Genomic DNA, 12,997 nt, shown 5'->3' on the forward strand with positions numbered 1-12,997 from the left:
TGAATACTCGTGGTGATCAAGGGAGGTCCCAGACGATTGGAAAAAGGCAAATATAGTGCCCATCTTTAAAAGAGGGAAGAAGGAGAATCTGGGGAACTACAGACCGATCAGCCTCCCCATAGTCCCTGGAAAAATCATGGAGCAGGTCCTCAAGGAATCCATTTTGAAGCACTGGGAGGAGAGGAAGGTGATCAGGAACAGTCAGCATGGATTCCCCAAGGGCAAGTCATGCCAGACCAACCTGATTACCTTCTATGATGAGATAACTGGCTCTGTGGATAGGGGGAAAGCAGTGGACATGATGTATCTTAAGCAAAGCTTTTGATACATATTCTTGTTGGCAAGTTAAAAAACTAAGGATTGGATAAATGGACTATAAGGTGGATAGAAAGCTGGCTAGATAGTTGGGCTCAGCGGGTAGTTATGAATGGCTCGATGTCTAGTTGACAGCTGGTATCAAGCGGAGTGCCCCAGGGGTCAGTCCTGGGGCCAGTTTTCTTCTACATCTTCATTAATGATCTGGATGATGGGATGGATTGCACCTTCAGCAAGTTCTTGGATGACACTAATCTGTGGGAAGAGGTAGATAAGCTGGAGGGTAGGGATATGATCCAGAGTGACCTAGACAAATTGGAGGATTCGGCCAAAAGAAATCTGATGAAGTTCAACAAAGCAAGTGCAGAGTCCTGCACTTAGGACGGAAGAATCCTATGCACTGCTACAGGCTAGGGACCAATGGGCTAAGCGGCAGTTCTGCAGATAAGGACCTGGGGATTACAGTGGACGAGAAGCTGGATATGAATCAACAATGTGCCCTTGTTGCCAAGAAGGCTAATGGCATATTGGGCTGCATTAGTAGGAGCATTCCCAGCAGATTGAGGGAAGTGATTATTCCCCTCTATTCAGCACTGGTGAGGCCACATCTGGAGTATTGCATACAGAAAGGATGTGGACAAATTGGAGATAGTTCAGCAGAGGGCAACGAAAATTATTAGAGGGCTGGGGCACATGACTTGCGAGGAGAGGCTGAGAGAACTGGGCTTATTTAGTCTGCAGAAGAGAAGAGTGAGGCAGGATTTGATAGCAGCCTTCAACTACCTGAAGGGGGTTCCAAAGAGGATGAAGTTCGGCTGTTCTCAGTGGTGGCAGATGACAGAACAAGGAGCAATGGTCTCAAGTTGCAGTGCGAGAGGTCTAGGTTGGATATTAGGAAACACTATTTCACTAGGAAGGTGGTGAAGCACTGGAATGGGTTACCTAGGGAGATGGTGGAATCTCCTTCCTTAGAGGTTTTTAAGGCCGGCTTGGGGTTGGTCCTGTTTTGAGCAGGGAGTTTGACTAGATGACCTCCTGAGATCTCTTCCAACCCTAATCTTCTATGATTTCACAGTGCTTTTTCTAAGGGTATGTCTACACTACGAAATTAGGTTGAATTTATAGAAGTCGGGTTTTTAGAAATTGTTTTTATGTAGTCAATTGTGTGTGTCCCCACACAAAATGCTCTAAGTGCATTAAGTGCATTAACTCGGCGGAGTGCTTCCACAGTACCGAGGCTAGCGTCGACTTCCGGAGTGTTGCACTGTGGGTAGCTATCCCACAGTTCCTGCAGTCTCTGCCGCCCATTGGAATTCTGGGTTGAGATCCCAATGCTTGATGGGGCAAAAACACATTGTCGTGGGTGTTTCTGGGTACATGTCGTCAGGCCCTCCCTCCCTCCGTGAAAGCAATGGCAGACAATCGTTTCGCGCCTTTTTTCCTGAGTTAACTGTTCAGACGCCATACCACGGCAAGCATGGAGCCCGCTCAGCTCACTGTCACCGTATGTCTCATGGGTGCTGGCAGACGCGGTACTGCATTGCTACACAGCAGCAGCAACCCATTGCCTTTTGGCAGCAGATGGTGCAATAGGCCTGAAAACCATCCTCATCATGTCCGAGGTGCTCCTGGCCGCTTCGGTAACGTCGGTCAGGAGCGCCTGGGCAGATGGGTGCAGGGACTAAATTAGCAGTGACTCGACCAAGTCATTCTCTTTAGTCCTGCAGGCAGTCCTATTGCACCATCTTCTGCTGAGCAACCAGGAGATGTGGATAGCTTGTAGTCCTGCTGCACCATCTGCTGCCAGCCAAAGATGTAAAAGATAGATGGAGTGGATCAAAACAAGAAATAAACCAGATTTGTTTTGTATTCATTTTCTCCCCCCTCCCTCCCTCCCTCCGTGAAATCAGTGGCTGACAATCGTTTTGGTGAGGTCTGTCAGGGGCACCTTGAAAACTTTAATGGAGATTCAGTCCTGAGGGAGGGATAGCTTAGTGGGTTGAGCATGGGCCTGCTAAACCCAGGATTTTGAGTTCAGTCCTTGAGGGGGCCATTCTATGTGGCAGTTGTTTTTGTTTCTCCTTGATGTAAAGCCACCCCCTTTGTTGATTTTAATTCCCTGTAAGCCATGTCGTCAGTTGCCCCTCCCTCTGTCAGAGCAACGGCAGACAATCGTTCCGCGCCTTTTTTCTGTGCAGACGCCATACCTCGGCAAGCATGGATCCCGCTCAGATCACTTTGGCAATTAGGAGCACATTAAACACCACGCACATTATCCAGCAGTATATGCAGCATCAGAACCTGGCAAAGCGAAACCAGGTGAGTAGGCGACGTCAGTGCGGTGACGAGTGTGATGAGGACATGGACACAGACTTCTCTCAAAGCACGGGCCCTGGCAATGTGGGCATCGTGCTGCTAATGGGGCAGGTTCATGCCGTGGAATGCCAATTCTGGGACTGGGAAACAAGTACAGACTGGTGGGATCTCAAAGTGTTGCAGGTCTGGGACGATTCCCAGTGGCTGCAAAACTTTCGCGTGCATAAGGGCACTTTCATGGAACTTTGTGACTTGCTTTCCCCTGCCATGGGACACATGAATACCAAGATGAGAGCAGCCCTCACAGTTGAGAAGCGAGTGGCAATAGCCCTGTGGAAGCTTGCAATGCCAGATAGCTACCGGTCAGTCGGGAATCAATTTGGAGTGGGCAAATCTCCTGTGGGGGCTGCTGTGATACAAGTAGCCAATGCAATCAAAGATCTGCTGATATCGAGGGTAGTGACCCTGGGAAATGTGCTGGTCATAGTGGATGGCTTTGCTGCAATGGGATTCCCTAACTGTGGTGGGGCCATAGACGGAACCCATATCCCTATCTTGGCACCGGAGCACCAAGCGGGCAAGTACATAAACCGCAAGGGGTACTTTTCAATAGTGCTGCAAGCACTGGTGGATCACAGGGGACGTTTCACCAACATCAATGGGATGGCCGTGAAAGGTACATGACACTCGCATCTTCAGGAACTCTGGTCTGTTTCAAAAGCTGCAGGAAAGGACTTTATTCCCAGACCAAAAAATAACAGTCGGGGATGTTGAAATGCCTGTAGTTATCCTTGGGGACCCAGCCTACCCCTTAATGCCATGGCTCATGAAGCCATACACAGGCAGCCTGGACAGTAGTCAGGAGCTGTTCAACTAGAGGCTGAGCAAGTGCAGAATGGTGGTAGAATGTGCATTTGGACGTTTAAAAGCGTGCTGGCGTAGTTTACTGACTCAGTTAGACCTCAGCGAAACCAATATTCCGACTGTTATTACTGCTTGCTGTGTGCTCCACAATATCTGTGAGAGTAAGGGGGAGACGTTTATGGCGGGGTGGGAGGTTGAGGCAAATCGCCTGGCCGCTGGTTACGCGCAGCCAGTCACCAGGGCGGTTAGAGCACAGGAGGGCGTGGTGCGCATCAGAGAAGCTTTGAAGACCAGTTTCATGATTGGCCAGGCTACGGTGTGAAAATTCTGTTTGTTTCTCCTTGATGAAACCCCCTGCCCCTTGGTTCACTCTACTTCCCTGTAAGCTAACCACCCTCCCCTCCTCCCTTCAGTCACCACTTGCAGAGGCAATAAAGTTATTGTTGCTTCACATTTATGCATTCTTTATTAATTCATCACAGAAATAGGGGGATAACTGCCAAGGTAGCCCGGGAGGGGTGGTGGAGGAGAGACGCACTGGGTGGGGTGGTGGAGGAGGGAAGGACAAGGCCACACAGCACTTTAAAACTTACTGAATGCCAGCCTTCTGTTGCTTGGGCAATTCTCTGGGGTGGAGTGGCTGGGTGGCTGGAGGCTATGGAACTTGGGGAGGAGGGCAGTTGGTTACACAGGGGCTGTAGAGGCGGTCTGTGCTCCAGCTGCCTTTCCTGCAACTCATCCATATGCTGGTGCATATTAGTTTGATCCTCCAGCAGTCTCAGCATTGAATCCTGCCTCCTCTCATCACGCTGCCGCCACCTTTCAGCTTCAGCCTCTCTTCAGCCCGCCACTTACTCTCTTCAGCCCGCCGCCTCTCCTCCCGGTCATTTTGTGCTTTCCTGCACTCTGACATTGTCTGCCTCCACGCATTCGTCTGTGCTCTGTCAGTGTGGGAGGACAGCATGAGCTCAGAGAACATTTCATCACGAGTACGTTTTTTTCGCCTTCTAATCTTCGCTAGCCTCTGGGAAGGAGAAGATCCTGTGATTCTTGAAACACATGCAGCTGGTGGAGAAGAAAAAGAGACAGTGGTATTTAAAAAGACCCATTTTATAGAACAATGGGTACACTCTTTCATGGTAAACCTTGCTGTTAACATTACATGCATAACACATGTGCTTTCGTTCCAAGGTCGCATTTTGCCTCCCCCCACCACGTGGTAGCTCCTCCTCTCTCCCCGTGGCTAACAGCAGGGAACATTTCTGTTCAGCCACAGGGAAACAGCCCAGCGGGAAAGGGCACCTCTGAATGTCCCCTTAAGAAAAGCACCCTGTTTCAACCAGGTGACCATGAATGATATCACTCTCCTGAGGATAACACAGAGAGATAAAGAATGGATGTTGTTTGAACACCAAACAACAGTGTGTGCCCTTGTTGCCAAGAAGGCCAATGGCATTTTGGGATGTATAAGTAGGGGCATAGCGAGCAGATCGAGGGACGTGATCGTTCCCCTCTATTCGACATTGGTGAGGCCTCATCTGGAGTACTGTGTCCAGTTTTGGGCCCCACACTACAAGAAGGATGTGGATAAATTGGAGAGAGTCCAGCGAAGGGCAACAAAAATGATTAGGGGTCTAGAACACATGACTTATGAGGAGAGGCTGAGGGAGCTGGGATTGTTTAGCCTGCAGAAGAGAAGAATGAGGGGGGATTTGATAGCTGCTTTCAACTTCCTGAAAGGGGGTTCCAAAGAGGATGGCTCTAGACTGTTCTCAATGGTAGCAGATGACAGAACGAGGAGTAATGGTCTCAAGTTGCAGTGGGGGAGGTTTAGATTGGATATTAGGAAAAACTTTTTCACTAAGAGGGTGGTGAAATACTGGAATGCATTACCTAGGGAGGTGGTAGAATCTCCTTCCTTAGAAGTTTTTAAGGTCAGGCTTGACAAAGCCCTGGCTGGGATGATTTAACTGGGAATTGGTCCTGCTTCGAGCAGGGGGTTGGACTAGATGACCTTCAGGGGTCCCTTCCAACCCTGATATTCTGTGATTCTACCAGCAAACATACGCTGCAATGCTTTGTTCTACAATGATTCCTACATATGTGCTACTGGCCTGGAGTGGTAAAGTGTCCTACCATGGTGGACAGAATAAGGCTGCCCTCCCCAGAAACCTTTGGCAAAGGAGTACATCCAGGTGAGCCGCGAATGCCAGGGCAAATTAATCATTAAACATGCTTGCTTTTAAACCATGCATAGTGTTTTAAAAGGTACACTCACCAGAGGTCCCTTCTCCACCTGGCGGGTTTGGGAGGTAGCCTTGGGTGGGTTCAGGGGGTACTATCTCCAGGTCCAGGGTGAGAAACAGTTCCTGGCTGTCGGGGAAACCGGTTTCTCCGCTTGCCTGCTGTGAGCTATCTACAACCTCCTCATCATCGTCTTCCGCGTCCCGAAAAGCTGCTTCCGTGTTGCCTCCATCTCCATTGAAGGAGTCAAACAACATGGCTGGGGTAGTGGTGGCTGAACCCCCTAAAATGGCATGCAGCTCATTATAGAAGCGGCATGTTTTGGGCTCAAACCTGGAGCGGCCGTTCGCCTCTCTGGTTTTCTGATAGGCTTGCCTCAGCTCCTTAAGTTTCACGCGGCACTGCTTTGGGTCCCTGTTATGGCCTCTATCCTTCATGCCCTGGGAGATTTTGACAAATGTTTTGGCATTTTGAAAACTGGAATGGAGTTCTGATAGCACGGATTCCTCTCGCCATACAGCGATCAGATCCCGTACCTCCCTTTCGGTCCATGCTGGAGCTCTTTTGCGATTCTGGGACTCCATTGTGGTCACCTCTGCTGATGAGCTCTGCATGGTCACCTCTGCTGATGAGCTCTGCACTCACCTGCAGCTTGCCAGGGCTTAAATAGAGACTGGGAGTGGCTAAGTCATTATGCAAGGTAGCCTATTTCCCCTTGTTTTTTCCTACAGCCCCCCCCCCCCCAAGACGTTCTGGTTAAACTTGAATTTAAACTTGGAGAGTGGTCAGTTTGGATGAGCTATTGCCAGCAGGAGAGTGAGTTTGTGTGTGTGTGTGTGTGTGTGTGTGTGTGTGTGTGTGTGTGTGTGTTCCCCGGGGGGGGCGGGGGTGTGAGAGAGCCTGGATTTGTGCTGAAATGGCCCACCTTGATTACCATGCACATTGTAGGGAGAGTGGTCACTTTGGATGAGCTATTACCAGCAGGAGAGTGAGTTTGTGTGTGTGGTTTTTGGAGGGGGGTGAGGGAGTGAGAGAACCTGGATTTGTGCAGGAAATGGCCCACCTTGATTATCATACACATTGTGAAGAGAGTGGTCACTTTGGATGGGCTATTACCAGCAGGAGAGTGAGTTTGTGTGGGGGGGGGCGGAGGGTGAGAAAACCTGGATTTGTGCTGGAAATGGCCCAACTTGATGATCACTTTAGATAGCTATTACCAGCAGGAGAGTGGGGTGGGAGGAGGTATTGTTTCATGGTCTCTGTGTGTATATAATGTCTTCTGCAGTTTCCACGGTATGCATCCGATGAAGTGAGCTGTAGCTCACGAAAGCTCATGCTCAAATAAATTGGTTAGTCTCTAAGGTGCCACAAGTACTCCTTTTCTTTTTGCGAAGACAGACTAACACGGCTGTTACTCTGAAACCAAACAGGAAACTGAAATTCAAAAGTTTGCAGGCCTTTTCCTGTCTACCTGGCTAGTGCATCTGAGTTGAGAGCGCTGTCCAGAGCGGTCACAATGAAGCACTCTGGGATAGTTCCCAGAGGCCAATACCGTCTAATTGCGTCCACAGTACCCCAAATTCAACCCGGCAAGGCCGATTTCAGTGCTAATCCCCTTGTCGGGGGTGGAGTAAGGAAATCGATTTTAAGAGCCCTTTCAGTTGAAAAAAAGGGCTTCGTCGTGTGGATGGGTGCAGGGTTAAATCGATTTAACGCTGCTAAATTCGACCTCAACTCCTAGTGTAGACCAGGGATAAGAAGGTGAAACATGAAGCAATAAAGTTTAGAAGCTGCTCCTAGAAAATATACTGTATGGAGCAATCCTGCAAGTGTCTGACTTTTATGATTTGGAATGATGAAACAATGCTGCAGCCTTACACAAAATAGTAGGCATATTAGAAGATCTTTATGCATACAAAAATTACAACTAATAAGTTTAAAAAAAACCCAAACCTTTATGGTTAAGCTGAAATAGTAAAAATAACTTAAGTTGCTATATCTTGTAATATAGGTGGCACAAGTAGCAATGCCTATAGTTAAGGTTGCATGATACTTCCCATTATATAAGACTCTATTTTCAGTTGCTTATAATTTTGCCCAACTTTAAGCATTTGGTTGAAATGTTAAGCAGGAATGTTCTGTGCTGAGTGCCTCTGGCTAACTTTTTTTGCTGCAATTTAAAAAAAAAAAATTCAACCATTTTTTATCAGTGAAAGTTGAAATTTCTTGTTTTCATTTTCTTGTTTTCCCTTCACAGATCCTAATTTTGTTCGCACGTTCCTTACTACCTACCGCTCCTTTTGTAAACCACAGGAATTGCTGAGCTTGTTGATCGAAAGGTAAACAACAAACATTTCTTTTGAAGACACTGGGGTGTTTCAGTTTAGATTACTTGCTCCTTCTCTTCTGATGATTGCAGTGCAATCATAGAGTATCAGGGTTGGAAGGGACCTCAGGAGGTCATCTAGTCCAACCCCCCTGCTCAAAGCAGGACCAATCTACAATTTTTGCCCCAGATCTCTAAATGGTCCCCTCAAGGATTGAACTCACAACCCTGGCATTTGCAGGCCAATGCTCAAATCATGTCTTTGAAGTCTAAGCTTTAGACCCTGATCCTGTAAATACGTAAAGCACATTATTAAAATTAGGCACGTGCAGGGCTGGATTAAAACCATCCAGGGTTCTAGGTGCGCCATGACATGGGGCCACCGTGGCTTCACCTCAACAACTCCCCCATCTTGGAGTGCCAGAGGCAGGGGGCATCATTCTTCTGCCAAACAGAGGCACTGGTCCTGTCCTGTCATTCTCTTCTTTCCCGTAGGAGCAACAGCAGGGGTCCCTTTTTTCATGGAGAGGCCAGGATGGTAATAGGGCAGCCCGATTCTTAATCCAGCACAAGGAAGGTATACACATGGGAGGGTGGGGCCTGCTGCAATTTTTTCCATCTGCCATACATAGTCCTCTGCTAGAGTGGTGATAGTGGATCTTGGCATTAACATCTGTGTAGATGTCACACCTTTCAAGGCTGTTGTTTTAAATTGTTTGCAGACATCACAGCATAGATTACACTTGGGTCACCTTTTCAGGCTTCTCTTTGCTTGCAGCCATGTAGACTAAAAACTTGCATGATTTTCTAAAAAATGAAAGCGGATGTCTACTGTCCTCTGTTGTGTGACTCTGAGAAATGGGGCCCCAAGCACAGGTCTGTGCCTCCTTGGTACAACAGTTCCTCCACCCTCAGTGTTATGCAGTGTGCTGTGCTGTGGTTGCTTACCTCTGTCCCCGTGGTGAAGCTGTGTCTGTGAAGCTTTATTGGGATCCTTTGAAATGAAAGATGCTACATCAGTTTCACTACAGTAATATAACTGCACTGTCTTTTTGGTCTGTGTTTGTACAACACCTAGCACAGTGGGTCCTGGTCCATGACTGAGGGCTCCTCGGTGCTGGGGGGATACAAATAAATCATCATAGTACTGGCAGCACAATGCTTGTGCTTGAAACAGCACTGCCGTTATTAACACTTATTTTCAGCCACAATTTTAAACTGAAACTTCATGCCTGTTTGTGCTGAGATTACATTTTTGAAAGTTTGATCCATTTGGCTATTTTTGAAGTACATTGCCTGTCTTCCGGGGCACAAGAATTAAAAATAAAGATGGTAAAAAAACAAGGCATGTGCTTGTATTCTCCTCCTCCACCTCCCTTTGTCTTTTTGCATTTCTAATATAAGCTTTTTTGGATCATGGACCAATGTGTTTGCAGTACAATAATGGTCCCATCCTGAGCAAGGCTTCTGGGCGCTACCCTGCTACCAAACAACGATGATAAAAATTACTGTTATGAACTGTATAGCCCCATAAACATACACAGGGCTTTTAAAGCTATATAGAGGATATGATCCCTACCAAAAGGAGCTTGCAGTCTAACACAGGGTATGGAACTTCTCAGGTAACACAGTGTGCACAGAAATCAGTAGGGTGACAATAATTTAGGAGGGATTCATGTATGAAATGAAATGACCAATTAAAATGAATGATACAGCTTGACAAGACCAAAAGGGAATAGTGGAGAGAGGGAGGCTAAGAGATGAATTGAGATGTAGATGTAGATTGTATTTTGTAGGACCTTGAAGATAAAGATCTTTAATTTGTTGGCTAGTGTCAGGACACAAATGAAGGGCAATGAAATTATAAGCTTTGAAAAGATCATTACTGCATTCCTTAACTTTTCATCAATGCACCAAAGGTGTGGCTTTTAAGATAGTCTTGAAGTAAATCAAACCTGGAATTAGAGCAGCATATACCCACTCATGCGTTGCTCAGGAGTTTTCACCTTACTTAAACCATTATAATTATGTTTTTACTTAGTTGATTTTATTTAAAAAGGTTTTGTTCAATAACCAGCTTTGTGCTTTTGTTCATAGGTTTGAAATCCCAGAGCCTGAGCCTACTGAAGCAGATAGGTTGGCAATAGAGAAAGGAGAGCAGCCAATCAGTGCAGACCTGAAAAGATTTCGCAAGGAATATGTCCAGCCAGTACAACTCAGGTTTGGGTGCCTTTATATTTCCTGCATTAGATCCAAATTTTAGTTCAGTGTGTGTATCCTGTTTCTGACGACACAATTTACGGTGAAGAGTGGTATCAAGTGTTAAGTTGTTAGTGTGGCGAGGCTATGGACAATGATAATCCAAAGACACGTTATGATTTAGTCATTTAGGGTTTTGTTGGTTGTTACAATCTTATGTCTGTTCCATGCTGCTCACACCTGAAACCTGAATGCCCTACAGAAAGCCTGTTGCTCATTATGTTAAAGTGGGTGCAGGTGAGGTACGTGCAATTAAAATTACTCCTCTTCTATTGAATGACTGTTCTTATAGGTTATAACCACAAAGGCCGCCTAAGCTGGTAATCCTCTTTCCTTTCATTCTTCAGTTCCATTGTTTTTTTCACTCCCTGTTCCAGCCCAGTTGATGTATTTGTACACAGGTAGCTTCTCATAGCTGCGTAGTTCTCTGCAGCACTATTGATCACCGTAACTGGCCTGAGAAGAATCGGTTTCCCGCTGAAGTCTGATCTGTAGGAATGTTTACGGCAATACTTCAGAGAGAAGTTGCTGTTTCTCCATCAGTACTTCCAGTCACTCAAGTGCTGTGGAGTCTGCCAGGCTATTTAACAATAATAAATTGAACTGGGAGCTACTTTAAGGCTCTTAATTCAGCCTTTTAAGGTTAACACTTTAAAGAACTAAAGCTGCATTTAAGATTTATCCTGTTGGTGAATGCCTTGTTCATCTTGCCCGTCTGGTGGTAAGCAGCTTACCAATGTACACCCCGATTAGGCATAGTGCTTTTAGAGTGTGGATCCCTAACTTTGTTTGCTATTAAAATAACCTTTTTACATTTCAGAGTAGCAGCCGTGTTAGTCTGTATTCGCAAAAAGAAAAGGAGGACTTGTGGCACCTTAGAGACTAACCAATTTATTTGAGCATGAGCTTTCGTGAGCTGCAGCTCACTTCATCAGATGCATACCGTGGAAACTGCAGCAGACTTTATATATACACAGAGAATATGAAACAATATTATATGAAAGGTGCCACAAGGACTCCTTTTCTTTTTACATTTGTTTGTCAAGAGTTCATGCAATTTATTTTTCTACTTTGATAAATCATTTGTAATAGAAAATGAAATAGTGTGGGAAATTTATAAGCAGTTTCCTGCTACTGACTTCTGTAAAATCATTTTTGTGACTTATTGCTTTCTTTTATGGCTTGATGGACTGTTTGGAGTTAGTTTGTCGTCCTTCTTTATGAGCCCGGATTTCTATCTGTTCAGATAGAAATCCAGTTTTTATTGAAAGAATTTCTGGTGCCCTACCTTTCAGCAGTACTTAGTTGCCTGAATGGCTACTTTTGTCTGCTTCTTATACAAGCCACATTGGGGATATGAAATACCCTTAAGAGTGGTTTTAACAGAAAGTGATCCAAGGGCCCTAGACTGCCACATAAACAGCATTTAGGCTTTGTGGGGAGGGGCAGTTTAAAACAGCCATTTACTCTCTTGTGGCTTATTGTTAAAATTTTGTTCTTGGGAGAAATTAGAATTGTCTGTGGCTTCTAATAGCTTGAAACTGAATTGTCTACTGGGATTCAAAAGAGAAACCAGTTGGATGAGGTAATATATTTTATGGACCAACTTATTTTGGTGAAAGAGAGAAGCTTTCAAGCTTACACAGAGCTCTTCTTCACATCTCGGACCAGTATGGCTACAACAACACTGCCTAAGCTGTAGTAAAGCTGTCCTTAACCTCTTTGATAAACAAACAAATTGCTCTACTCAGCAGTTAATGTCACTTTTTTCCCCATCTGTAGTTAGCCGACTAATTTAAAAAAAAAATTACATTGAACTCTCCTAAGTCATCAGTGTCTTTGTCACCTTCAGGTTGGACTATTTCACTGTTCTGCTTGGGACTTTACTTGAAGTGGTAGCTTCAGGTAGCACGGAATGCCTGGCTTTCCTATTAATTGGAATGGACCAGCATGAGGAGATTACATCCATGCTGTGTGTGAGGTGTGGTCTGCTTTGGGTGTAGTTCAAGGTTTTAGTTCTAATACATCCATCCCTTTATGGTGCTGAATTTGGTAGTTTTAGGGAGTGCATGTTTTCTGTATGCAAACTGATAACTGCTGGAATCAGCTGAGGTGTTTTGTTGACAAAGTCTACCTGAAACTCTTAAATGGAGGTAAGTTGATTTTGGTGGAGGGTCCTCAGCTACGGCACCTGCTTTTTCTGGTCCCTTAGCAGCGCTTGAGTTTATTGGCTTTCAGAGAATGGTGCGAAGTGCACCTTTAATCTGGGCCACTACAAGTTATGGTCTTATAGAGTGGTATGGAGAGAGATTTGCTTGTGTGGGTTGATATGGACAGTTTTAATTTGTCATGCATCTAGATAACAAAGCAGTAGGCCCAAATAAATCAAATAGAGTTTGAGGCATCAGCTCAGGGGTTTGTTTTTTTTTGCGTGAAGGAGAGGCGAGAAAAGCAAAGTTTCTCATCCTAAGAGTTCAAAGGACAAGTGTCATCATATTTTGGTTCTAAAGGTTAATTTGATGCTTAATGTTTAAGAAAGTAGAGAGAAGGCAGGTGAAAACTTGTATTTCCTGATCTTAAGAGAAAAAAGTGGATCTTGTACTGTTCCTTTCCTTTCATGTGAATAAAAGGGTATAAAAAATTTCTATTACTATTTTTACAACACTGACTTTT

General features: G+C 45.4%; 1 protein-coding gene across 3 annotated transcripts in view; it reads left to right on the plus strand.

The window, feature by feature from the left end:
• SOS2 (SOS Ras/Rho guanine nucleotide exchange factor 2) overlaps positions 1-12,997 on the plus strand; it is a 113,683-nt gene that overhangs the window by 71,000 nt on the left and 29,686 nt on the right. For all 3 annotated transcript variants that reach the window (XM_077819684.1, XM_077819685.1, XM_077819686.1), the window contains 2 exons: positions 7,997-8,078; positions 10,163-10,285. In XM_077819684.1, coding sequence (XP_077675810.1) covers positions 7,997-8,078; positions 10,163-10,285 — 205 coding nt within the window. The remainder of the gene's footprint in view (positions 1-7,996; positions 8,079-10,162; positions 10,286-12,997) is intronic.

This window comes from Eretmochelys imbricata, chromosome 6, assembly GCF_965152235.1.
Source record: "Eretmochelys imbricata isolate rEreImb1 chromosome 6, rEreImb1.hap1, whole genome shotgun sequence".
Lineage (NCBI taxonomy): Eukaryota > Metazoa > Chordata > Testudines > Cheloniidae > Eretmochelys > Eretmochelys imbricata.